This window comes from Falco peregrinus, chromosome Z (genome assembly GCF_023634155.1).
Source record: "Falco peregrinus isolate bFalPer1 chromosome Z, bFalPer1.pri, whole genome shotgun sequence".
Lineage (NCBI taxonomy): Eukaryota > Metazoa > Chordata > Aves > Falconiformes > Falconidae > Falco > Falco peregrinus.
The window spans coordinates 40,015,814-40,042,929 of record NC_073739.1 but is presented as its reverse complement, the minus strand read 5'-3'; the positions used below and the strand labels follow the sequence as shown (position 1 = coordinate 40,042,929).

Below are 27,116 nucleotides of genomic sequence, written 5' to 3'. Positions count from 1 at the left end.
GTAGGTAGGGCATCGCTGCTAAAAGGCATGCACAGAAACAGGGCGCCTGCAGCCTCCCGCGGCCGCTGCGCCCACAGAGCGGGCGCGGGGCCCCTGCCGCTCTCCTCGCCGCGGGCGGGGGCGGCCAGCGCGGGGGCGGGGCTCCGGGACCGTTCGCGAATATAACCGGGCCGAACGCCCCGAGCGGCATCCCGCGTTGGCCAGGGACCGCTACGGATCGTGCCGGTGCCGCACACTAATTGGCCGCGGCCGCACGTCGGGGCGGGGCTAAGACTAACGCCTGGATTGGCAGCTCGCTCTTGCTGTTATTTAGCATTGGTCGCACGAGTTGGCGGTTGGTGGGTCCGGCGGCGTTGATAGGTGGCGGCCGAGGGGCGCTAGCAGCTCCGGCGCTTGATTGGCTGCCGCGACTCGGAAAGGGGCGGGGTGACAGCAAGCGCACGGCGGTACGGGCAGCGCTGAGACGCAGCCGGAGTCGGGGCGACGGTTTCTCCGCGGCGGCGATCCCCAGCTGCGCCCCATGATTCGGCCCTGCGCCGCGGCGGCTCTGCCGGCTGCCGCCACGGCGCCGGGGGCGGGGGCACGGAGGGTGAGTGGAGAGCCGTCCGCGGCGATGATGAAGAGGGTGGTGGGCAGTCCGGTGACTGCCGTCATGCAGGAAAGCTTCAGTTGCGCCATCACCAACCGCTTCTGCCACCTCCTGGACGACCAGTCGGACCCCTTAGACATCCTGCGCGCGGCCGAGCTCCGCCAGCGGCCCGACCCAGGCTCCGGTCCCGGCGGCAAGGCGGGCGGCGGCAAGAGAGAGTCCCAGAAGGAACGCAGAGAGCTCGGCCCCGCCCCGGTGCGCAGGGGCCCACCGCAGCCCGGTACGCTGGGGGACGAGGCGAGGCGGGCAGGCGGGCCCGCTGGGCCGGGGTTGTGCGGGGGAGCGGGGCGCCGGCGGCGTGGGGCCGGGGCAGGCAGCCCGAGCCGTGCGGCGCGGCGCGCTGCGGGACGCAGCAGGGCTAAGAAACCCCAGGTTAGTGCCTCTGTCGCTGCGAATGCGCACCTGAAAGTCCCCTTGCGGAGGCGGGTGACAGCGGGAGCGTTGCCCGGGTGCCCGTGCTTGGGCGCGCTCCCGACGCGGCGCTGCGGAGCCGGGCTGGCGGCTGTGTGTGGGGGGGCAGCTTCAGCGGTAGCCCGAGGGCACGTGGAGGGACGGCAGCTGCCGCGGCGGCACCTGGAGATTTCGTGCTGGTTTAGCATCCCTCTTTATGCGTTTCCGCACTTGTCATCCTGTCCATTTGCCTTCCGTGTTCGGTGCTTCCAGGCTTTTTCCTTGGTACCGGTGACTTTTTTCGGCACTTCAGCTTCTTCAGGGTTATAATGTGTCGGGGGATCTGTTGCTTAGTTTCCCTTAAGCTTGCACTGATGCCCAAAACTTTGAATAAAAACTTATTTCCTGGGTGAACTCTGTAGCAAGGTGTTCAGGAGTGGTCGAGGTCATTTGTCAGCTGCTAAGTGTTGGTGCTAAATATTGCTTGGACTAATAGGAGATTTTTGTATCAGAATGTCTGACAACAGACCACTTTGCTGGGCTATATAGCTCCTTGCATTTGGAGGCATTTTTGTGGGTCTGATTGTTACTACATAGAAGCATACAATGGTTTGAATAGGAAGGGACCTTAAAGGTAATCTAGTTCCAATCCCTGTACACTTAAGCTGCCTATAGACAAGTAGGAGGTAAAGGATGCTCTTCGCATACCTCCATGCTCCTGGCTTGTTCAAGAACTTTTTTATCAACACTTGAGACTCTGATGTTCACTGAACAGGCTCCTTCACCTTCTGTTGATAACCACAGCAAATATTCTCTAAATAAAATAAGCCTGTAACTAGCGTGAGTGTTGGTCTTACAGGCAGAGGTCTCTGACAAAGTCGTGTAACAACCACAGAGGAATCTCAAAAGATGAGTTTCATACAACTGTCCAAAGTGACACTGACAACTTGCTAAGATCACCCCCTACAAAGATGCTCATTAATTAGTGCATACTTGGCAATGAAAGATTTTCTGCTCCACAAGGTCAAATAATCACTGTGGGAGCAGTGTAACACTGTAAGTCTAAGCAATAGATTCTGTAGCACTGGGAATGAATTGAGGCGGCAACAAGCCTGATTCAAAGGCCACACCTTTTCCTAAGGCATTAAAACACATAGTTCAGTTACTGAGAATTTAACAGGAACTTTTACTACAGGATGAAAATAATATCCCAATAAGAGTTATTGTGTTAAGCTTCATTGACTGCCGCAGGAGAATGGCAATTTACAACTCAAAGAGGGTAAAACCAGAATCTTTTCAATATTTGGAAACCATCAGCCAGCTCTCAGATACTTTAGATAATGAATCCAGCACCTGAAGCTCAGTACCAGGCAGAGCAGGACATGGACCTGTTGGAGTGAGTCCAGAAGCAGACCACAAAGATGATCAGAGGCTGGAGCACCTCTCCTATGAAGACAGGCTGAGAGAGTTGGGGTTGTTCAGCCTGGAGAAGAGAAGGCTCTGGGGGGACCTTATTCCAGCCTTCTAGCACCTAAAGGGGACCAGCAAGAAAGCTGGAGTGGGACTTTCTAAAAGGGCCTGTAGTCACAGGACAAGGGGAAATGGCTTTAAACTGAAAGAGCGTAGGTTTAGGCTAGATATGAGGAAGAAATCGTTCACTGTGAGGGTGATAAGGCACTGGCACAGGTTGCCCAGAGAAGCTGTGGCTGCCCCATCCCTGGAAGTGTTCAAGGCCAGGCTGGATGGGGCTTTGGGCAACCTGGTCTATTGGAAGATGTCCACTAGAATTACACAGGTGTCCACACAGAATTACAACTGTAAGTGTAATTCTGTGGTAATACACAGTAACCTTGTGGAGTGTCTGATGATTTTCTGCTACCCTGATATTAAGAAACCCAGTTACTTGTATAGAGACATCAGGCATATGCACCTTGTTTTAATTTCCTGCTAATTTTAAATGAAGACTGCTGGTTATATTAGCCTTTGTGAAAATGAATTAATATCTGTCTTGAGAAGATTTACTTGCTCTGAAAAATGCCATGCTTTTTTCTTTAAAGAAAGTGCTATCTTGGATTTTGTGTGCACCATGTTTATGTCTTGGGCTTGTTGTGAAGTAAGGACTGTAAATGTATAGTGCTTAGGATGCTAAACCAGGGCAGAGACTGAGACTTGGTCCTGCCTGCATGCTTCTCCTTTGGATGTGCTGTCTTAGCAAGTCTGCTGTGAAGGACAAGGATCACCCTCTGACTTTGGGTAAATACAGTGGTGGCACAGCTGACAAGTATTAAGTGGCAAGTCGAGGCAAAAATCTAGTGCTTTTTTCTTGAAGGGGTTCCCCAGCTGGTTATTTGGGCTGCACAAAATTTATTTGTTATACAGGATTAAACCAGAAAAAATCTGGATACAGTAAAAGATTCAGGGGACTGTTGGCTTAACTGTTGAGAATGAGTAACAAGTTGTCGTCATTCCTGCCGCCTGCCTGCCCCGCCCCCCCCCAATTTCAGGCATAAGTCCCTCTAATTTCATTTCACCGATTAGGAATTAAACACTGTAAAGAAGCATCTAGACCCATCTGAACAGGTGAATGGGATTCTGATGTTACAGGTGAAATGACAAAATTCAGTCTGTGTTGTGCTAGTGTTATCATCACAGAACAGCCCAGGTTGGAAGGGAGGACCTCAAAGAATTGTTTGGTCCAACCTTATCTGGGAAGGGCAGCCTAGAAGAGTTCACCTAGCACCCTGTGCAGTCAAGCACCCTGTGCAGTCACATCTTGTAAACCTCCAGTGACGGGGACTCTGCCACTTTCCTGGGGAGGCTGTTCCAGTGATACTAAGATGAAACTTCTCCTTGTGCAGCTTGTACCTGTTGCCCCCTGCTGCCTTTTGTCTTCTCCATGTGGCTCCTAGTGAAGAGAGAGCCATCATCCTCTTTATAGCTGCCCTTCAAGTACTGGAATGCTGTGATGTGGCCGTCATTGAGCCTTCTCTTTTCCAGGGAGAAGAGGGCTTTGCCAGATAATCCAGTACTTTGTCCTTTAGAATCCAGCCTATTTGTTATGATTTGACACAACTGTAAGGAGGCTATTTTAATCTTTCTTTAAGAAAAAAACGAACTTGCATCTCAAACTCTACCTAACCTTACACTTTTGATCTTAATGATGCTTTTCTTTTTACCAGCTGTGTCGTTTTGTGATTTTTAGGCTGTGTGCTGGGGATTTGAGTAAAGGCTGTTTGTAGTTATTACAGGTCTTACAGTTGCACCACTTAATGTTAGCTCAGTTCATTCTTAGCACAGTGGCCAAACTGCGTTTGCCAGCGCTTTATTCAAAAGGCCCAGTTGCAGAGCTTGCATTCTTTACTGGTACAGGCAAATTAAATTTGTTGATCATGCAGTAATAAGCTCTGTTCTGTTGAAATCTCTAAACCTTTGTTGCTAATACCTCTAAAAGGTTTTCTTCTTTCATGTACTTTCGATGACTGGTGTAACGTTTAGATGTAGTTCCTGAATACTATGTGTTTCAGTTTTCAGCTACAGTTTGAAGTTAATATGGCATAGAATGTTTCTGTGGTATTTTATCTTATACGGACTGCAATTTTCTTATTTTTAAGTAATCTATTCTGATATCATTCTTTCAGCTACATAGTCAAAAAGGTTTGTCCAGAGGACTGCAGCAGGCAATCCTGTGATTGAGTACTGGCAGACATGAAAACAAAATACCACAGAATAGAGTGTTAACTTTGTGTGTCCATCTTTGGTGTGTTGCATGCAGTAGCTGAAGCCTTTTTTTGTATCTTGGGATACTATGGCATTATTCTGCAAATCGTGTAGTTAGCAATACTTTGATTCACAAAATTATTTGCTTGAATTTTGGAATTAAAATCACAGGAGCACACACATGCAAAGGGGAGGAAACAAGGTTGTTTGTGCAGTCTGAAAGCTGCTGTACTCTGAAATATATCAAAATAAGTTCCTGAGAGTGTGAACTGTCTTTTACTATTTCCAGTTATGCAGCTTTATTGTAAAGGAAGATCAGTTGTCCATATAGGTATTACTGTGTTACTGAGGTGGTAATGAAGTAGTGTCTTTGTATGCAGTCATAATTAATGACAGAGATCCTTGAATTGTAGCACAGTTTCTCCACTTGCCCTCATTCCAGACCAACTGGAGCAGTATTCCTGTTTCATTTTTGTACTTGCTTCATCTCCTCTGAACTCCCATTAAATTGTTTCTTGAGGCTCAGATATTTTTATTTTAAAATGAGCTGTTAAGCTGAAAGCAGAGGAAAGAAGAATCTCCTTGAATAAGTGGAAAGACACATTTGAATTTAGGACCAGTGATTGTGCTCCTGTTAGCTTTGTTCTAACATCTACAAGGCAGTTCAAACCTGTCTGAAATGAAAAATTCTAAGCACAGTTTACATTTTTTATTCTGTGTATGTAGGTGTGTGGGAAGTCTGTGCTAAAAGAGCTGTGAGTGGGATACGTAACAAGTTTTCTGGTACAAGGCTATTTAGCCCAGTAGCAGAAGAGTTGCAGGGCAGTGACCCAAATTACATACTATAAATGAGCTATAAAATGACAGAGGAAATTCGCTATCAGTAAATGCAAAGTAATGCATGTGGGAGAACATGGATCGAGGTGGGGAGTGGTTTTGCAAGCTATACTGCAACATGAAAAAGTCTTCTAATTCAAACTACTGTAGTTTAGGAAAGAGAGCTTGTAGTTATTTGCACTGTTGAGAGTAGAACAGCAGGTCTGTTTCCACACCCTCTGGGAGAGAAGCAGTGTTGATGTTACTGAGATAGCAGTAGCAAGGCTAGTAGAAAAGGAATTGTTACGCCTTTGAAAGGATCTCATCTTCCAACATACTGAAGTGTGTCTGCTCTTTTGGTCATCTCAAAGATGTTAAAACTAGAAAAAGCACACTAGAGTGACATGCATGATGAAACTTAGGGAACGATTTATATATTGAGAGAAATCTAAGGTTTCTGTCTGAGAGGTGTCTGAGGTTACAAAAGCAGTGTGTATAGAACTGCTGGTGAGACTTGGAGAGGGCAAAGAATATTTTTTCTTACAGAAGTAAAGGGATATGATTTCAGCCAGGCTTTGTGAAATAAGGAGAAAGAATGCTTTTTCTACAGAGACTAATTGACCTGCAGCCCTTCTTGCTGTAGGGTGACGGTGGTACATCAAAGCATATGTCTATTCAGGCAGAAGTCTGGGTAAAGTCATTGCAGCCCATCTGCAGATCTGTCCTTCATATATCAGTGCTTGTAGTATTAGCTTCAGAAAACCTGTAAGGGTAGATTACCGGGTAAAAAGTATTTTGTTGTGGCTTTTTTCTTTCTTTAAATACGTGTTATAAGGCATACAAGTCTTTCATATGGCTACTGTGGTTGCTTTAATGTTCATCCTAACTGAATCAAAACTATACTCGGTTTGCCTTAGCTCTGCTTCTCTGTGTGGCACTTGGGCAAAACAGAAATAACTCTTTTGGTACTTTGTCTCAGGCTGCATTTGTGGAAATTGAGTACTGATGGAGTCGTCTCACTGGGTTTGAGTGTCACCTGTTTTGGTGGGATGAGTTGGTCTCAGGCTTGTGAGAATTCCTAGAACACTATGATGCTGTATTGTCAGCTGGATTTTAGGGCAGAATACAAGGTTTCAGTGCTCCTCGCAGCAGTAGTCTCCCTCAGCCTGTGAATTGCATGCTAGCTGCAACTTTCACCTGCCATGCCCCATGTAAGGGAATGGGGGAAATGGAGCAAGATTTCTGCTCTAGCCTGTAGTCACTGATAGCAAGTTGCAAGCTGGGCTTCTTATGGTGTTTGTCTGAAGTCAAGGTTTGCTGTACAAAAAACTTTTTTCCCTTAAAAATAAAAATCTAAAAAGTGAGAGCATGCTGTCTCAGGGGCCAGTGAAAAGCCCACAAAACCTAGAAGACATCTCTTCCCAAGCTGAAGTCCTGCATGGCTGGGGACAGATGGTAAACATGAAGAAACTTGGAAAGAACTAGGCAATAACACTGCAAAGGCAGGTGCATTTTGCTGTGTTGTTTTGAATCTGTCTGCTAAAACATAGAAATCCAGTGTCTGGGAAACCAGGCAATGCAGGTCATAAATACAATTTCTGCTTTCTGTGTTGTGAGGTCTGTGATACACGTATGTTAAAATCACTTTTCTAGTATAAACAAAGCCTAATAGTAAAGTATTATTGTGGGGAAAGTGAAAACTACTTAATCATACAGAGCTAACACACTACAGAGTTTTAACAATGGCTTGTAAAACTGGACTTTTTTTCATCAGCAATGTTGAGTTCTGCTAACTGGTAATTCTAGTATTTATAGATGTCTTTCTAATAAAGGCTCAGCTGCTGCTTCTGGTTAAAAAAAAAAAAAAAAGAAAAAAAATCTGGGCCTGTTGCAACAGTTTCAGCATCAGATTTCTTTTTTGATACCTCAGCTTAGAAAGTAAAGTGATGGGCACCTCAACCAACAGACTGGGCTGCTGCAGACACCTTCCATCCAGGGAAGTACTGGTGAGGTGGGGAGGAGTGCACAACATCTTCAAGCTGAACACAGATTACAAATATAACTGTAAGACACAGCAAAAACACCTTAAAGAAAGATTAAACTTGGTAACTAGGAAAGAGCAATCTTCAGTTTTCAGCATGAGGTTTCGAAGACCTCAAGTACATGATCCACAAGACTCCAGAGCTTTTTTTGTGGTTTTGAAAACCTGCATACCAGTCTATGTGTGCAGACAAAATTGGAGTGTACTTGGAGAAGTAGTTGATGAACAAAGTGTAGTCCAGTTCTTTTTAAGTGACAGCTATTATGGCAGCGCTACACAAGACTGCTTGTGTTTTGTTGGTTTTGTTTATTTTTTTTCCCAAAGGGTAGGTGACCCTTCAGCTCCTTAAATAAAAATGAATCTGCATTGGGACAGACATATGGCAGACAATTAAAATTGGATAGCTTATGCTATTGCTGCTGCCCAGCTCCAGCTTAGTTTGCCCTTATATGCAGAGCTGAAAGTTGTGCTGGTATTTGAACTGATTCACAAGCAGGTTACAAGTTTCTGCCTGAGGGTAGCTCAGTTTACTAGAGAGGTGTAGTTGCTGCACACCATTTTAATCTGCTGGTGCATGTCTGTTAGCCCAGTTAAAAATGTTGTTATACAGGTAATAAGTCCCACAAATAGTCTTTCTAGTATTTAAAATCCATCTGCAGTAATTACAGCCACTCATTAGAATCAAAGTGCAATAGCTTTGTGCTGAAATCAGAGTAGAGCTAACTGCTTTGTTTAGCACAGTGCTAGTGACATGTAATACACTGGCATATCTGGCAAGAAGACTTGTTCTGGAGTACTGTTAAGTGGTACTGGGTAACAGAACCAGAGACATCTTTTTAAAGTGACTTTTGCATCTTCATTATTTTGGCATTGCATTGCTAGTTTTAAGGAGCTCTTTGAAGGTGAAATTGAGGTTAGTACTAAGTATCTAGGGAAGGTGGTCTCTGATTACTGTGTCCTTGGCAAGTTAATCTGTTTGAAAGAACTGATGTTTCTGATAGCCGGTGAGAAGCTCAAAAATAAATAAAAATGCACACTTGTATGGCAGTTTTGCATTCAGATCCAAACAAAATAAGTAAAAATGAGGTCAGAAATGAGTCGTCACTTTTTCCACAGCAAGATTCCAATTTGGAATTAACACTTGTATAGTTGGTGGTGTAGTTAAGATGTACATGCTGTTGGGAAACATGTCTGCTTTTATGTGCAATTCTGTATTTATGATTTTGCTTTTCAATAAAGCATCCTCATTCGGAAAGCTTACTCAGAAACCAATTTCAAAACCTGTCCTTTATCCAGAGATTACATCATAATTTTTGGAATTCAAATATGCTTGTTGCTCTAAGGATTGAGCAACTCCAAACCTTGAGAAGAGAGAATTAATGGAAAATATTATGTCAGGTGGTTTGTAGTTTAAAGAAAAGCAAAGCTAGGGTTGCTTCTGCAGCACAGATAAAACTATCTTCTGTGTACAGCTACAACTGTCCTTCCTGCATAACAGAAAGCTTTATTTACCACTCTTCTACCTTATTCACAGAGTGGGTAGTTCTTTGAAATTTTCTTTTTAAAGGTGACGTTACAGACTTCATGCTTGCCACCTGAGCTTTGATCAGAGATCTTCTTACATGGGTATTTCTGTGAAGCTATGAATTAATTTGTGTCTTAATATTGTAACATAGAATAGGCTTTTTTCTCTTTATGTGTTAGCAACAGAGGCACAGTAGCCAGGACTGTCACTCCACTAACCTGAGCTCAGTAACTTGCTCAGCGTTGCACAGGTGCTTCTTGTGGAAAGAGCTCAGTTTTGTTGGGAAGAGAGCAGTGTTTCTGTAGTCCCTTGCTTGCTTGACTTAAACGAACACCTTTTTGGGCTAATAGTATAAGAATAGGGGCCTAGAAAACAAAAGGCTTGCTTGACTCTAAAGAACTTTATCCTAAATAGAGCACAGAATCTGGGAAAATGGGGAAGGAAGCACATAATGAACTTTAATCTTATGCTACATGTATATGGGTTGAATGGGTAACATCAATTCATTGTCTCTTATAACATACAGTTTCTCTGCATACACCCTGCCCTGCCTGGTGCTCCTTAACCCCAACAATGGCTGAACAAAACCCCAAAATGCTTATGTATGTTTTATCTTGGAATATGTTGGTGCTCTAGAATCAGTTAATGCTGTTGGAGCCTTTGTACTTACTGCCTGAATTTCTGCCACTTAAACACCAACTTGTAGTGTTGGTGAGTGGTCCCCTCCTCCGCAGAAGAGTGATAAAGGAGGTGACTCTCTTCTGGCTGTTGGGTACCATAGCTGTGAGCTTGAAGCAGAGGTGTAGGCTCAGACTTCTAAATTCAGCTCATCTGGCAGGAGGTGTTCCATGATCAACAACTAACACCTGTCTGTAATGGTCCTCATCTTTCCCCCACCTTCATTGCTCTTGCAGCCATCTTGCAATTCATGTCTTCCATTGAAGCTTCTCTGCCTCGTCCTGTAGTATGCTAGCAAGATCTTTGAGAGAAACAGGTTTTGTTCTCCACTTCTGTGCCTTAATGTGAGCAAAATAAGATTTTTTTCCTTAGCTTGTCTCTTCTGAAATGCCTGAGCTGTCAACACTCGTATTTTTGCCTGAGGCAGGTTCATCAATACAGAAGGGAAAGTAAGTAGATGTCTTTAAAACAGAGCGTCTGGCAACATTAACTGTAAGTACTTTTAAATTTTGGTGGATGTGTGATTGGAAAGGGTAAAGCAGAAGACCATAAGGTGTAATCAACTCATTTCAGCCAGTAGTTTGGTAACTGCAATTCAGTTATTGTTAAATTGTTTGTAATCTCTGTGTGTGTGTGTTTAGGCCAGAAGCAAGCATCTAAGCAAGGAGTACAGCAAGGATTCAATCACGGAGGAGCACAGGTGAAACAAAACAAACCTGAATGGAGACCATCTTTCAGGGAATACCATTCCTATGGTACAGAGAGAGATGCAGAATTTTTAATGGAAAGGTAGGTATCATACAGGGAGAAGTAAGGTGCCTTGCAGAGGATCTGCATGGAAGTGGGAAGGGAAAGACCTAACCTTCTTAAAACAGATCTAGTAGCAAGGTACGACTCAAAGGCATGGCTGCATTATTACCATGTAGATTTGTTGTGAGATGACTTCATTCATGCCTGTTGGAGCTGTAATTTCAGCTTCCCTGCAGACAGGTTCGGAGTGGTTTTGTTAAATGTTAGAAACAAAAGGTGAAACTGGAAAGTGTAAACATCTGAAAACATAACCTTTAGTCTGCAGCATAAATGTTCTTTTCTGAGCTTGTGTACCAAGCTTTGCAGAATGCGGTGCAACTTCCAAGTTGAATGAGTTTTACTGTTCAAACTGAAAATATACCTTTGTCTTACTATTTACTGCTTGGGTGAATGTGTATCAATTTTGCTTGCTTTGTAAGTACTAGAAAATTCCACCTAAGATGATAGCACTTGAGAATGTGGATGTTCTTACTTTACATCACAATAGTTGGTATTTTACAAGTTCCCTGAGATTTTTAGCAGCTGCATGTAAATCTGGGTTTAGCGAGTGGAGCTGTTGTCTGATAAAGTTGCTGAAGATTTGACAGTTTTATATGCTTTATTTAACTTCCGTGATGTCTTCAGTGTTATCAATAAGCAGCTGAACTTTCTATTCCTGTTGTCTGTAATAATTCCCTCTGCATTCAGTTTATGTCCATTTTTAATGACAAAGCTGACACAAGTGCTCTGCAGAGATGCACTCTAAAAATTGTACACTAGCTCTCATGTACTGATGTCTCTCGCAGCTGCACAAATACAACCACGTGAACTTTTTTTCTTGTTAACTGTTCCATAGAAACAAAATCTGACTAGAAACTTTGTTTTTAGACAAATCAAAAGGTCAGACTGTGAAAGGCCAATAAGAGGTTGTGGCAGAGGAAGAGGTGGAATGCAAGGTAGAGGAAGAGGTGGCAGAATAAGCAGATGTTTCGATGGCTTTGACCAAAGAGGAAGACTGGAACTTGAAAGGCAAAGTGGGAATGGCAAAGTGTAAGTGTTCTCTGTTCTGCTTCTTACTTGATATACAAGTAAACAGCACCACAGTAGTGTCTCTAAGTATTCTGTTCCCTTCTTCTGTAGCCAAGTTGGCTGGGAAAAAGTCAGCACTGGTTTTAGTTTGAGGTCCGAACAAAAAAAAGCTCTTAAACTCACAGAACCCTATTTCTCTCTAGAAGAATGAAAGCAGATGACAAAAAAAGTGGAGGTGAAGCTTGCAACTGGGGAACAGTTAAAAATGATACAAGGTACAACATAAACTTTTGCCCACCATAGATCATAATTTTCCATGGCCTACCTTAGATCATCACTTCTCCTTCATCAGTTTCATGTCCATTTTGAGTTTTATAAGCCTTGCTTTCTGTTAATTGTTGTGATTAATGTAGTTTTATTGTTTTCTGAACTTGTCTCCTTCATGTTTGTGAGATTAAATTGTAGCAAAGGCATGGTGATGTTTCTTCAGTTAAGACTGTCAAAACTTTTTGACTGGGGCCAAATTGCCTTTTAACTGAAAAAAGTTATGACTCTTCTCAATAGCTGAGAAGTGGAACTCTGGCATTTAATGGCATTCTACAAAATGCTGATTAAAAGATTGAAACTCTGTTGGTGGGCCTAAAGTCCGGTGGTTTTTTTCTCAAGTTTTATGAGTAAGTTCTAAATGTCAAGGCTGTAATATAGTTCACAGTGGAGGTATTATTTAGCTGACTCTATCACTGAAATACATTTTAAAGCACACAGGAGGATCAGTAACAGAATGTGATGACTTACTAATGGTCAGTTAGATTTTTAAAAAAATTGGGAATTTTCAGTTCGGTTCTTTCTCCTACTGGTTTCTGTCCAGATTTGCAAAAAACTCACCAGAAATGTAGAGTTTTATCTGTTCTTTGCATCTAGCAGTAAGCTACTTTTACCAGTAGCTTTTTTTCCTCACATACATCTAGAACTCTTTAATGGAAGGCTGATAAAAGGGCAGAGAAAAGACAGCACTTTGAACTTACAGCAAATATCTTTGGCCACATATACATTCATTCACAAAATTGTTTAAAAAATAAAATCTAATTTTATAATAATAAAAAATTTAAATTATTTGATTAATTATTTAATCACTCAATTTAAAAAAATCTATAATTATAAGATTTTATTTTTGAAACTTAGATCATGGGTTCAGGCAATCTGGCTGAAAGGTTGAAAAATACAGCCTTGATGGGTAATAATTCTAGGGCTTGATATTCCTAGTTCTTCTGAAAGATTGTACTTAACTTCTATCTCTTCTGTAATATTTCATACTAAAAGGATCAGTTGGATACTCTGGCTTTTCAAAACAAAGGATCAACTAGGTTAACATAGTTCTGAGTGGATAGCACAAAACTAGATGACCAAAAGCACAAAACTAGCTTCTGTAGAATGTCAGGGCACATTGTGTGAACTTCATAAAGTATGAGAAATTTAAGATCCCTTATATTTATTCTCACTTGATAAGTTTGATTTTTAGTTCAGTAACACCAGAACTTGTGATATAAACATGAAACATCAATGCTTTCTTGTGATGTTGTGCATGTGGTAGAAGTGACATTAAATTGGAGTTGTCTAAACAATTCTCTAAAAGCCTGTTTGTGCCTTAATTGTGCTTAGTGGTGCATTGAAGCTAGAAGGTGTTAATTTTAAATATGTATGCCTACCAGTGGAATAAAAGCAAGTGTGCCAGGGCTCTCATTTGACAGTGAACTACTGTCCATGTTACAGAAAATACAAACTTGGAGTATGGAATTTACCATTTTAATAGTTTAAAAGAAACAAAAAGGTGAACCCAAACATTAGTGATACACTGTAATCAAGTACTGATTTTTAGTATTCATGATCAAATTATTTTTTCGCAATGCATACTTTTTAACTTTTTTGATTAAAAGTACATAGAATTCATATTTTCCTAACAATTCTCATTCTGGTAGTTGTTCAACTAGTCATTTAGTAGATCTACTTTCTGCTTATAATCCTAGAGTTTTTCTCCTCTATTTTTTCCCTTCCCAAGCTGGAAACAAATAATGTATCTATCTGCAAGGTTTTTTCCAATGTGACCCTTGAAGACTTTGTGGTTTTTTTGTTTATTGTTTTAGTGGGATGGAACAGACTTCTGTGGAAGAGACTGCAGAAACAGCTCAGCAGCCAGGGGCATCTGAAGGACAGCATCTAAACAAGTATAGTCTAACTAAAATATTTTCTTTCTAAATGCAAAGAAAACAATTGGATGTTACCGATATACTTGTTTTGAGAGACACACTTGAAATGTAAACTGTGAGGTTTTGCTAGCGCACATATTTAAAAACAGAAAAGTATTGCCTATGTTTGTGAGTCAAGAAAATGCATCCCTATATTCTGACTAAAGCTTGGTTTATACAGCTGCAGATGGCTTTTAATTGCCCAGTAATGCTTATACCTAAGATTTGGTGATAACTTAAGGCGGAGCTCCACATTCTCTGTTACCTTTTTAATTTTGCTGATTTATAAAAACTACCCTGCTTTTTGAAGTTCTCAGAGAAAAAAAGTATTCAAGGTGCCTATGCAATCTTACAAACACATCTAAAATACACTAAGATAAAATTCTCTACATCAGTATTTGTCAATCACTAGCACAAGGCACTTGTCATTTACTTATGCAGGGCCCCTGCAGAACTTGAAAAACTTGCTGGAAATGGTCTTGCATTAGAAGTAGGGAAATGGAGAGAGAAATCTGCCTCTTGTTTTCTGGCTTTCATTCTGATCAGTGTCCAATAAGAATTTACTTTGCAGCAAATAAACACTGACTTAAGAAAAAGTAACTGATGATCTTGTCCAAGTAAGAAACTTTAAAGAATAAACAAACAGCATATGGTGAATATATCCTAGTGAGTGAAAGGTCAGTGCAATATGTCAGTCTTGTCTGTTGCTGTGAAGCCTTTTTTACCTAATGATGCAGCTCCAGTTGCTAGTGGCCTTGGTTCATTTCTTAATTATAAAGCTGACTGGACTACAAAACCAGTTTTTTATGTTCAGGTTGTATAATCATGTAAGACGTTGAGTTGGTATAGCTTTGATTCTCTTAATTTTAAACTGGCTTTTAATTTATAGCTAGAGGTGTATATACATGGGGAGATCTGTCTCTGAAATTGAATGACTATGATTTGATTTCCAGAAAACTGTTTCGAGACTAACATTAGATGGGCAGTGTAGATAAACTGTCAGAAATGCACTGTATTAGCTGAATATGAGAAGAGTTATTCAGCTTTTTTTGTCAACTACTGGTACCTTTACTTGTTTCAGTCTTGTATTTGTTTCTACTCCAATTCAAGCTCTTCGTAGATATGTCCTGACCTGGAACACAAGGCATGAGAAGTATGTGTAGTGGAAAAGGCATCTGACAGAATCTGCTAGTTATCTTTAATTCTTTTTCCTTTCTCAGAAATCACTAGGTATTTGGTCACACTGTGAACCTTTCTGGAGATTTTACTCCTCTTCATGTTTGTTTTTTTTTTAAAGCTTCATTTAGGAATAGTCCGCTGAAATCCATGAGATTAAAAAATACCAGTAACCTACTGTTGTGGTTTAACCCTGGCCAGCAGCTAAGCACCATGCAGCCACTCGCTCGCTCACCACCCCCACAGTGAGATGGGGGAGAAGATCAGAAGAGTAGAAGTTAGAAAACTCATGGGTTGAAATAGAGACAATTTAATAGGTAAAACAAAAGCTGCACATGCAAGCAAAGCAAAAAAGGAATTTGTTCACCACTTGCCATTGACAGGCAGGTGCTCAGCCATCTCCAGGAGCTTGAGCTCCATCACATGTAATGGTTACTTGAGAAGAGAAATGCCATCATTCTGAATGTTCCCCACTTCTTTCTTCTTCCCCCAGCTTATATACTCAGCATGATGTCAAATGGTATGGAATATCCCTTTGGCCAGTTTGGGTCACCTGCCCTGGCTGTGTCCCCTCCCAATGTCCCATGCCCCTCTAGTTCTCTGGCTAGCAGGGCCTGAGAAATGGAAAAGTCCTGGACTTAGTATAAACATCGCCCAGCAACAACTAAAACCATCTGTGTGCCATCAACATTGTTCTCACACCAAATCCAAAACACAGCACTGCACCAGCTACTGAGGAGAAAATTAACTATCCCAGTGGAAAGCAGGATGCCTACAAGTACAAAATTCTGCATTGTGTACTCTTTTCACTGCAGTAAATATTGTCATGAAGACTTACAAATCTGTATAGAAAATACGGATTACTTATACCTCATTGCTCTTACCTTTGGGGGTAGTATGAGCTTGGTGAGTCTATGTATTTTAAAATAGAGGAGGAGACAATATTACCTAGATAATTGGTGATGGTTGCATGGCATACACCCTAATAAGGCAGAATTATTTTTGTTATTCTTTTAATATTTAAAAGCAGAAAGTGGCAGGGTGTGGTTTTCAGGCTTCAGCATGTATTTTAAGGTCTGAAATGCTTAGGTTGCCCCTCTCTCCAGAGCTGCTGTCTTCTGGCAGGTAACACTCCAGCAAAAAATTCTAGCTAGCCTGCCTTCTGCTTTTGCTACAGCCTCAATATTAAGGGTGTAGGGGTGTGTGTTTGCTTAAGCTACTGCTAGGATTTTTCTCATTTTGACTCTTAAATGAAACAACTCCAAGGAATCAATTTATTTTCTGCTGCTTTATTGCAGTTGTGTGCTTGTATTGAGGAAGAGATGGAAGACTTGGGTTTGCTTCTTTGCTCATCCTCTTTCCTGTTGTAACTGTTTCCATTTAAAAGAAAAAAAATACGATGGGGAGGTATGGTATAGCTTTCTGGTGTGGTACTGGCTAATTTCTATGCAACTTTTGAAAGACTTCTCTGGGCTTCTGTAACTTAGGGGTTCTTGCCTTCAGGACTATGTCCCCATTGCTGTTCTTGAATTTCCATTTGCAAAGTACTGCAGGACAGGAGTTTCTTTAATACTTTAATATAAAGTTTAATACTTTAATATAAATTATTTCTTTCCATATCTTCAAATTTCCTTGTTTATCAACAATATCCATTTCTGTTTATAGCATCCCAAACTGCATGCTAATAATTGAGGGTTTTTTGATGCAAGTTGTAATAATAAAATATAAAAGTAGTACAGTGCTATAAGTTTTCCTCACAGCTGCTTACTGTTGAACTTGTCTTTATGGTCTGGACACATAACATGCCTGTGTTCACTGGTAATTCAAATGAGTAGGTTTTTCTTATTATTATGACACATAACGTAATCAATTCCTATCAAAGGTATTTGCAAAGTTAGTATTTATACTGTAGAGATTTCATCACATATAACTTCACCAAAAAGGAAGTCCTGTATTCTGGTCATTTAATAGGAAGTTTTCAAAATTTTGTCTTAAAGTCTGCTAAGCTATTTACCTCTTTTGTTTGGTTTTGTTTGGTGGGTTTGTTTTAATAGTGGCTTAAAGCTACCCATAGACCAGGCCAGATCTTTGTAAGTATTTGATTCAGTGTTTTTCTTCTACAGTTCACTTGTAGAGTTGTTGCTTGGTTCTTACCTTGTTTACATTTTGCCATAATTAGTTTTAATGCTCTTTTAAATTATGTTTAATAGGAAAGATTCACGTAATTGATTTCTTGATAAATGCTGGATAAAAATTTGGTTTGTGCAGCTGAGTAATACAAAAATGATTGGGAAAAAAACCTTGCTACCATTATTTTTGGTGATATCGCAGCGTGATCAGAGTTGGAAGGGACCTCTGGAGATCATCTAGTCCACCCCCCCTCTAAAGCAGGTTCACCTAGAACAGGTTGCTCAGAATCATGCCCAGGCAAGTTTTGAATGTCTGCAGAGGAGACTGCACAACCTCTCTGGGCAGCCTGTGCCAGGGCTCTGTCGCCCTCAAAGAAGTTGTTCCTCATGTTCAGATGGAACTGCGTGTGTTGCAGTTTGTGCCTGTTGGCCTTTGTCTTTTCACTGGGCACCACTGAAAAGAGTCTGGTCCCATCCTCATGACACTCACTTTTAAGATCTTTGTATGCATTGATATTGGTCAGATCCCCTCTCGGTCTTCCCCAGGCTGCACAGGCCCAGCTCTCTCGGCCTTCCCTCGTGAGGGAGATGCTCCAGCCCCCCCACCCCCTTGGCAGCCCCCCGCTGGCCCCTCTCCAGTCGCTCCCTGTCTCTCCTGAACTGGGGAGCCCAGCGCTGGGCACAGCACTCCAGGTGCGGCCTCAGCAGGGCAGAGCAGAGGGGCAGGACACCCCCCGCACCCGCTGGCCACGCTCCTCCTGATGCAGCCCACGCTGGCAGCGGCCTTCTTGCCCACCAGGGCACACTGCTGGCCCACGGGCCACTCGGTGTCCTCCAGGCCTCCCAGGCCCTTCCCCGCAGAGCTGCCTGCCAGCAGGTCAGCCCCAGCCTGTGCTGGTGCGTGGGGTCGCTCCCCCCCGGCGCAGGACCCTACCCCTGCCTTTGCTGAGCTTCATGACGCCCCCCCTGCCCCACTGCCCAGCCTGCCCGGGCCCCGCCGAACGGCAGCGCAGCCCCCGGGGTATCAGCCGCCCTCCCAGCGCTGTACCACCAGCAAACTCGCTGCGGACACGCTCTGCCCCTTCACCCAGGGCGCTGGGGGGTGGGCTGAGCAGGACGGGACCCGGTGCTGAGCCCCGGGGCACAGCGCTGGCTGCGGGCCCCCAGCTGGGCTGCGCCGCTGGTCACAGCCCTCTGGGCTCTGCCATCAGCCAGGTCTCAGCCCACCTCCCTGCCCACGCGCCCAGCCCACCCGGCCTGCGCTCACCTGGGGCGGCTGTGCGAGACAGGGTTGAAAGCCTTGCTGAGTCAAGGTAGACAACATCCACCACTGTCCTCTCATCTACCCAGCCAGTCATTCCATCATAGAAAGCTATCAGGTTGGTCAGGCATGATTTCCCCTTGGCAAATCCATGTTAACTACTCCTGATAACCTTCTTTTCCTCCACATGCTTAGAGATGAGCTCCAGGATGAGCTGTTCCCTCACCTTTCTTGGGATGGGTGTGAGGCTGACCAGTTTGCAGTTTCCTGGATCCTACTTCTTACCCTTTTTGAAGGCTCGAGTGACATTGGCTCTCCTCCAGTCCTCAGGCATCTCTCCTGGCCTCCATGACCTTTCAAAGATGATGGAGAGTGGCTTAGTGATAACATCTGCCAGCTCCCTCGGCAACTGGGGGACATCCCATCAGGGCCCATGGATTTATGGATGTCAGGTTTGCCTAAATTGTCTCTAATGTGTTCCTTCTTGACCAAGGGGAACTTTTCCTTTCTCCATACTTCGTCTCTTGCCTCCAGGGTCTGGGAAACCAGCGGGCTGGCCTTGGCAGTAAAGGCTGAAGCAAAGGCGGCATTCAGTAACGCCACTTTCTCTGTGTCCTTTGTCACCAGGGCACCCACCTCATTCAGCAGTGGGCCCGTGTTTTCCCTAATCATCCTTTTGCTACTGATGTACTTGAAGAAGCCCTTCTTGTTGTCCTTGACATCCTTTGTCAGATTTAATTCCAAACCAACCTTAGCCTTCCTCATTGCCTCCTGCATGTTCTGACAACATCTCTATATTCCTCCTAGGTGGCCTGTCCTTTTTTCCACATTCCATAAACTTCTTTCTGTTTGAGTTTTGCCAGAATCCCCTTGCTCATCCATGCAGGCCTCCTGCCCCCTTTGCTTGATTTCTTACTCATAGGGATCCACCTGTCTTGAGCTTGGAGGAAATGATGTTTGAATAAAAACCAGCTCTCTTGGACTGCCTACCTTCCAGAGCCCTAACCCATGGGATTTCCCCATGATGGTCCTTGAAGAGACCAAATTTACTTCTCCTCAAGTCCAGGGTTGAAATCCTACTTGTTGCCCTGCTTCCTCCATGTGGGATCCTGAACTCCACCGTTTCATGGTAGCTGCAGCTAAGGCTGCCCCAAGTCTTCACATCCCCAACTGGTTCTTCTTTGCGAGTACAAGGTCCAGGGGTACACCTCCCCTCATTGGCTCCTCCACCACCTGTGTCAAAAAGTTATCATCAGTGCTATGCAGGAACCAGCTGGACTGTGTGAGCCTGGCTGTGTGCCTTTCCAACAGATATCAGGGTGGTTGAAATTCCCCATGAGAACCATAGCCTGTGACTGTGAGGCTATCTCCAGTTGTCTGTAGAACACCTCATTGACTTCCTGACCAGGTGGCCTGTAGCAAACACCCACAACAGTGTCACCCATGTTGGCCTGTCTCTTAATCTTTACTCGTAAGCTCTCAACTAATTTTTTATCCACTCCTAGGTGAGCTTGATACATGCCAGTTGCTCACTCAATTAAGGAGCAGCTCTACCACCTCTCCTTGCTGGCCTGTCTTTCCTAAGAAGTGCGTGGCCATCCATGACAGCATTCCAGTCATGCCAGCTATCCCACCACGTCTCTGTAATAGCAATGAGGTCATGGCCCTGTGACCGCACACAGATCTCTAATTCTTCCTCTTTATTCCTCATGCTGTGTGCGTTGGTGTGCGGGCATTTCAGAGAGGTAATGGAGCATATAAGTTCCCCAGCAAGGGTGCGAGTGGAACCACCATAGCCCTGCAACCCTTGAGGTGGTTGGCCTTCCAATACTCATCATGGGAAGCAGCTAAGGAACAGGTATCACTGCTTTGGTTGGCCTGGCTTATTCCCCAGTTGGATGCGATGGTGTGAGCATTGCCACTTTAGACCCCTCCTCCTGAGTCCCTCAGTTTAAAGCCTGCCTCACCAAGCTGGCCAGTCTGCTGCCAGACTCCCTTGCCTCTTCTAGGCAGATGGGTCCCATCCGTCCCTAATGGGCTATAGTCAAAGAATGTCCCATTGCCATATGAAAATAATTGGCCAGATAACAGCTGAATGCCATTCTTTTCTATTTCTGTATGCTAATGTGTTCATGTAGGGCAGTTCCTGCAAGAAAGGTAAACAAAGCATAGCTAGAGGGTTATGGTGATCCACTGAAAACACTGAAGCAGTAAAGGAACCATTACTGAAAGCTTGCATTTGGTGTTTGGTATGTACTTGCACACTGAATGCAGTTTGTTCACCACAGAGGCTGTGCTTACGTGTCCGACAATATTGTTTTTTTGATCAGGCAACAGCTTGATTGTTGGTGTGCCAAGGAACTTACTAACTTGATTATTGAAAATACACACCAAGCAGTTAATAAAAATGTATAGAGTTAGAAGGTAGAAAGTAATGTATAGAGTGTACTTTCATGCAGGCTTGGTGCAAATGCAGGTCCTGCAAATAACCTGCTGCAATCAAGCCTCTGTCCAAAATGTGGTTCCTGTTGCTTTGTTTCACTAAAGAGAGGTGTTTCCTCTTGGGGGTCTCGGCATCCTAAACTGGATTTGTACTGCTAATAACGTAACAGCTAAAACTATCTTTTGGAGTAAAATCAAATCTTACTTTGCAGTTGAAAAAACAAACATTTGCAGTGTAAATCCACCAGTATTTCCTTTAGTACAGGTGCATAGTTGTTTTTGAGAGATGTGTACTTTCCAAAGCAATACCTGTGATTGCTTGAGTGGTCAATTTGCTGTGTAGTGAGACGTCCTCATGTTGTCATATGATCATTGGAATGTAGATCTGAAAGGGGTCTTGCTCACCCAAGGCATGACCAACCATACCTGTGCTGCTTCTCATAGCTGTCTAGTTAATTTTAATGGCCTGCTCTGATAAGCAATTTCATTGTCCCTTGATGGTCTTTCCAAGACTTTGAAAACAGAAATACTGTTTGCGTGTTTTGTTTTGTTTTCCTGAGTGTCTTGCCTTAACATCATGGATATGCAAAATGTTCTGTCTTTTTTAGTATTATGTATGTTTCTTCCTCAGCAGCTCTTTAAAGGCTTCCCATGTAGATTGTGTATTTTAGACCTCATATCTGTCTTGCAATTCTATTCGGGGTTTTCTACCTGTTCCCACCCAGAAGACATTACTCATTTGAGACCTACCCTACCAGCAGTGACATCTGTTCCAAACAAAACTGTTCATGTGTCTCCTTGTAACAGTATGGTGTTGCAGTTAAAATTCAGCTGGACCAGGTTACCTGCAATACTCTTGGATAGTTTGCGGGACTGGAGTCTCTGCTTCAGAATTTCTGCCTTGCTAGTGGTTCTTTCTGTGTTTGGGTGGCAGGTACTTTTGCTTGAGAGTACGTATTTCTGCTTGTCCTTGAGACTTCCTGGTGGTGGTTCTTTTGGTTGATTGTTTTCAAATCGCTTAGGTGGTTCCTTTAGCATCTCATACCACTGGTCAGTCCTTCAGTATTCTTGAACACTTGCTCTGTTGTCCTTTTCTTTTGCAAGCTTTGTGCCATAGAAAAGGCAGTAAATGTAGTATGTATTATGCCGTGGATAACTGCACAGAGGTGGCCCTAAAAGCTCCAGTCAGATGCTTGTTTTTCTGTGGAAGAAGGCAGAAAGGGTTCCTGAAGTGTCTGGGAGTAATCCCTGCTGGTTTTCCTGTAGCTCATGGTATTTGACTTGCTTCTGCAGCAATTATGGTGATGAAGCGAGTTGTGATCCTTGCATGCAATGCTACTTAATAGGGAATAGCTTTCTGCAAATATCATTAAAAGGCACACCTGTAGTATACTCTTAATAGCTGCTGGTCCTGGGCAAATCAGTCTTGGTCATCCTCAGAAAAGTGGCAGAAGAGTAGTCAAGCAGTCATGAGTGCAGAAGACTTTTTAGTTTTATGTATCTTGTCTTATGAATACAGATATAAAGCCTTGGACTTCTGTCTTTACAGTTCAAAAATATGCAAGGTAGACTCCAACATACTCAATGTTTTCCTTGAACATATCATCATTATTGCAGTTTGTGACAAATCAAAACTGGCGTAGGATTAATCTGGTTTTGCCAGGTGATAGTCTCCTTGTGTACTACTACATCTGACAAAAGAAATCAAAGAAGCATCTTGTGAAATTAACAAAGGAAGTGTTAATAATTACCTAGAAGATCCCATGGTGTGATCGTCCTGTCTTTTTGATGACTGAAAGCTGCACTGAAACATGTCGTCCTGTGGTACAAGTCAATAAAACCATGCAACTGGTGTTTTAAAACTGCTGGGTATGCTTTTTTTTTTTTCTGTGGCTATATTTGCTACAACTAGATCCACTATTAAACAGTAGAGTTGAGAATATGTGAGATCAAAAGACAGGCTGGCTTTCTCTAGAATCCAAAGTGCTTGAATTTACAATGGGACTGGATAAATACCAGAACTTACTACAGGAGGCTGGAGACAGCGTTTGTTCATATGACTAATTTCAAATAGGCCATAAGTACATTTTCCAACTTACATTAATGTAAAGCTCAAACATCAAGTTACTGTGGGAGTAAGTGAAATTGAGGATAGTAATTTGATGAGAAACATTCAAAATGTTTTGTTTAGTATCCTTACTTTAGAGGTTAGTGTTCTTGTTCATCCTGGCAATGTTGCAAGCTAATGGTTTTTACTTTACAACTATAAACCTTTAGAGTTGCTGAAGGAGAGCCAATGGAAGAAGTAGTTCAAGAAATGACGTTAGATGAGTGGAAAAAGCTTCAGCAGCAGAATCGACCAAAGCCTGAATTCAACATCCGGAAGCCAGAATCCACTGTTCCTTCCAAAGCAGTGGTGATTCACAAGTCAAAATATAGAGATGATGTAAGCATTGCCTCAGGAATTCTGTAAACTCTGCTTTATGCTCAGGGTTAGGAAACTGTCTCTATATTCTTTTTCTACTAGTTTTAGTATAATCTAAACAGACTAGAAATCAGTATCTAAACTTTGTTACTGTAATGACATATGTGCCCCAAAACTTGCTTTAAATTTACCATCTTTTCATTTTCTTCTCTCAGATCGTCACCGCTGTTTTGTATGCAAATACATAACATATCAAGTTGTTCAACCTTATTACTCAGTCTTAGCAATATAAAAATCATGTCCTTGCTGCTGCCACCTGTGTAGATCTGTGGTAATGCTGCTAGAGAAACAGTTTACTAAACACTTCTTATCCTAACTTTGAATCTTGTTTAGCTTACTTGCAGTATACACTTGCATATATATATTGAACTCGGGTTTTGGCATCTGTTAATCTGGATGCTCAGTGTCCCATTTCTCATCTGTGCTGGATCCCAACTTCCATTGTGTGCTTGGAATACAAGATTTTAAAAAAAAATCATTTTTTTTCCAGTTTTAGGGTCCTGCTTCTTAGAAGTAACTCTGGAGAGCTTGTTCTGTAGTAATGTGCTTTCCCCCCACCTCTTTTCCCTAAGTGTTATTCCACGATATTACTGAGATTGACATTTCAGGGAAAACTTCTAGTTTATTGATATGATTGGGGAGAGAGGGGAAGCTTCTTTCACAGATTCTTGCTTACTTAGGGTTCAGGTTTTGGGAATCTTAGTCAGTCATGACAGAATTGTGATCCTTAAAGTCTGCATGCTTGTTTGAATACACATATTATTCTTTGTCTAGTTATACTATTAACATCAAAGCTGGCAGCTTTTTTCAGCCTTAATCGCTTTAGGTCACTGAGCGCTTCCATGACAGACACTAATACTGAAGTGGCCTGCGTCCTTTTTAGCATGACTTTTTGTGGTCACAGTTGCTATTATCCCCTCTTCCTTCTCTGAGGGAGATGGTGGCAGGAGTGAGGAGAATATCTTTCACAAGCTCTGAATAGAATGCAAGTGTATGAAGAGTGCATGCAAGTTTCTGTTCTTTTTGCCCGTAAAGTTTCTTGGCTGGCAGTATCAAGGGACCTTGTCAAAATGAACATAGAATAGGAGGTACAGGAGCTGCGTAACATGGAAAGTCAAATCCCTGTATTAGGGATTATTAATAATTTAAATAAATGATTCATCATTGTATGGGATGAGTTTGCATATATTTTATTATGACTACAGTGCGCATTAAAATTATGATGGAAAATAGTCTTACATCCACTAGCTAGACTAGGAATACACAGAGTTAAAATGAGCAGTAACCTCATAGTTGCAAATAGATTGGTTAGTAGCCAAATACTGTGCTTTACTATGGCCTTTTAACCATTACTTGAAGGTAATTATAGGAGTAAGTAGATTCAGCCTGATTCTCTAGTCCCTTAAAACCTTGTAGATGATATTTCTGGAAAACCTCTTCAGTGTTACAGAGCTGGTACAGAGGATTTTGTTGCCAGGACTCTCTGAGCCAGCAAAGAACTACCCCAGGCATCTGGGAAGCTGCAAATGCCTCGCCTCTGTTAAAACCCTGTGCAAGTTAAGGCCTTTCTTCTATTCCAGCTGTCATCCTGATTTCTCTGCTGCTTAGTCTGTAATACAAATGTGCGTGTGTAACATATCATGGAGGGGAGATGGTTGTACATGGAAGCTATAGACTTTAACCACTTCTTCTTTTTAGTTGCAAAAAGGCAACTTTGAAGATGATTCTCATGTCTTTCGAAGACCAGTGAATGACATAACATCTCAGCTGGATATTAATTTTGGGAGTCTTCCTCGCCCTGGCCATGGATTAAGAGGAGCACGAGGTGATCGTGTTTATGGCAGACAACTTGAGGAGTCAGGACCTCAACCAAACGTAGGAGTAATGGTTTTTATAATTTTTTATTTATAAAAAATTATATTTTTATAAATAAAATTTTATTTATAAATATTTATATATAAGAATATAAAAGTTTGCTTGGGTTTTTTTTCTTTTTGGTGGTTGGTGTGTGTGTCCTGCCCACTTTTGTGTGGAATTACTGATTTCTGTAGTGACAGGCTTGTTTCTAATTTCTACCTTATAGTACGTTGGCCTGGTTATTTTGTGTTCTTGAACCATCATGTCACTTAAAATTAAATATCAGTTCAGGCTTACGACTCTCAACACATAAATTTCAAAAGTTCTGGTTAGTAGTTGCTATAAAGGTAACTAAAGGAAAGGATGCAATCAAGATTTGTTTCTGCAATTAATTTTGTTATAAATTGGAAAGTAATTAAAATTACTAAAGACTTGTATCACTTAGAAAGAATTTCAGTATACTATAGTAATAGTACTTTGATTATTGAGAGTGCGATCAGTAAATCTGGGATCCTACAGATGAAAACAGAATCCTACAGCATCCTGCAGAGTGATAAAAGTATTCAATATAACCATTAAAGAAAGTCCACTGAACTTTTTCTCTTAAAAAAAAAAAGCGCATTTGTATACTGAAAAATGACATCTTTATTCTTCAGACTGAAGGTCTCAGCTTTCTTCTCTCTAGTATGAGTAAAATAAGGTTGGGGAACTTACAGAAGTGATTTGATGCATTTGTTTCATCTGAATGAAGAAGGCTCTTTAAAATAACAGAACACAGTTTAAAACTACGATCCAATATGTGCAGTAGGCTTAGAATGTAGAGAGATAATAATGCTGCTTCTAAAAACAGACAGCACTTTGGGTGAGATGGCTTTACTTTTTTTCTTCACTTTAGTGCTGCAGAACTTGAGAACTTCTAGTCCTTCCCAGACAGGAGATCAGCATTATAAACATGGTCACACTGAAGAATTTATAATAGTTGTAACTTCTGAGATGAATGCTTAGCATTTCTGTGACAGTGATGGACGCAAAGCATTTAACTTGAATAGCAGAGTGAACACTTTTCAGGGTAAAATGCATATACATAACTGTCAGATGCTTTTGAAATGGATTCATTTTTATAAAGCTACCTTTCTTACTTTATAGGTGCAACTTGTTGCTCCAAATCCTGATGATCCTGAGGATTTTCCAGCTTTAGCGTGAAGAATCGTCATGAATGGTGGTATCTCAAAGTAGATTTGGTGTAGCTGTGAAGAGCCCAGCTTTATGCTGGTGTGGATTAAGTCTGCTTTGACTGGAAAAGCTGTTGGAGTGGTTGGTGTGGAACGATTGCATTCTTCTGTTAATGGGGTTGGTTTCTGGACACACTGGGGGACTGGGATCCTGTCACAGGTTGCGGTGTCTGCCTTCATTTGTGAGAACTGTATGAAGGCTTACAATACTTCACTACAAGGCTTCAAATGAAGTTCAAGAGTACAGTGTTTAAAAATGTGTATATAGAGATTGTTATCAAGTTCTTCATGACACCATGGTGAAATGTAAACTTGTACAACATGGTCTGCGATTGGAACTTGATTTCACTGTACCTTTGAAAGCTGCTTTCCCAGTTTCTTTGGGTGAAGCGTGCATTTCACAGTCACAAGTTCTTTGGAGTCTGGCAAATAAAGGAAGTGCTTACTGGTTTGGGTTTGATGTATTATTTTCACAAGTCAGAGTAGCAGATTGAAGCTTTTGCTATTTGGATGTTATCTGGAAAACAAAACCAAAAAACCTACCAAACAACCTAAACATGAGACCTTACCCAAAACAGTGAACATCTCTGAACGGAAGTGATCTTTAAAATTAAGGCAGCACAGATGCTTTTAATTGATAGCTAACCATAAATCTTG

General features: G+C 42.1%; 1 protein-coding gene across 3 annotated transcripts; it reads left to right on the top strand.

The window, feature by feature from the left end:
* The first annotated feature begins 411 nt into the window (after positions 1–411).
* On the top strand, positions 412–26,910 carry HABP4 (hyaluronan binding protein 4). Of its 3 annotated transcripts, none has more exons than XM_055790535.1 (8): positions 412–869; positions 10,458–10,605; positions 11,494–11,655; positions 11,838–11,909; positions 13,776–13,856; positions 23,163–23,331; positions 25,069–25,245; positions 26,374–26,910. In XM_055790535.1, exons 1-8 carry the CDS (start codon positions 521–523, stop codon positions 26,428–26,430), a joined length of 1,215 nt encoding a protein of 404 aa, XP_055646510.1. In that variant the 5' UTR covers positions 412–520; the 3' UTR covers positions 26,431–26,910. The 3 variants fall into 3 exon arrangements, with proteins under 3 accessions (XP_055646510.1, XP_055646509.1, XP_055646511.1); XM_055790534.1 differs by having other exon boundaries at positions 413–869; positions 25,069–25,251; XM_055790536.1 differs by lacking the exon at positions 11,838–11,909 and having other exon boundaries at positions 415–869; positions 25,069–25,251.
* The last annotated feature ends 206 nt before the right edge of the window (positions 26,911–27,116 follow it).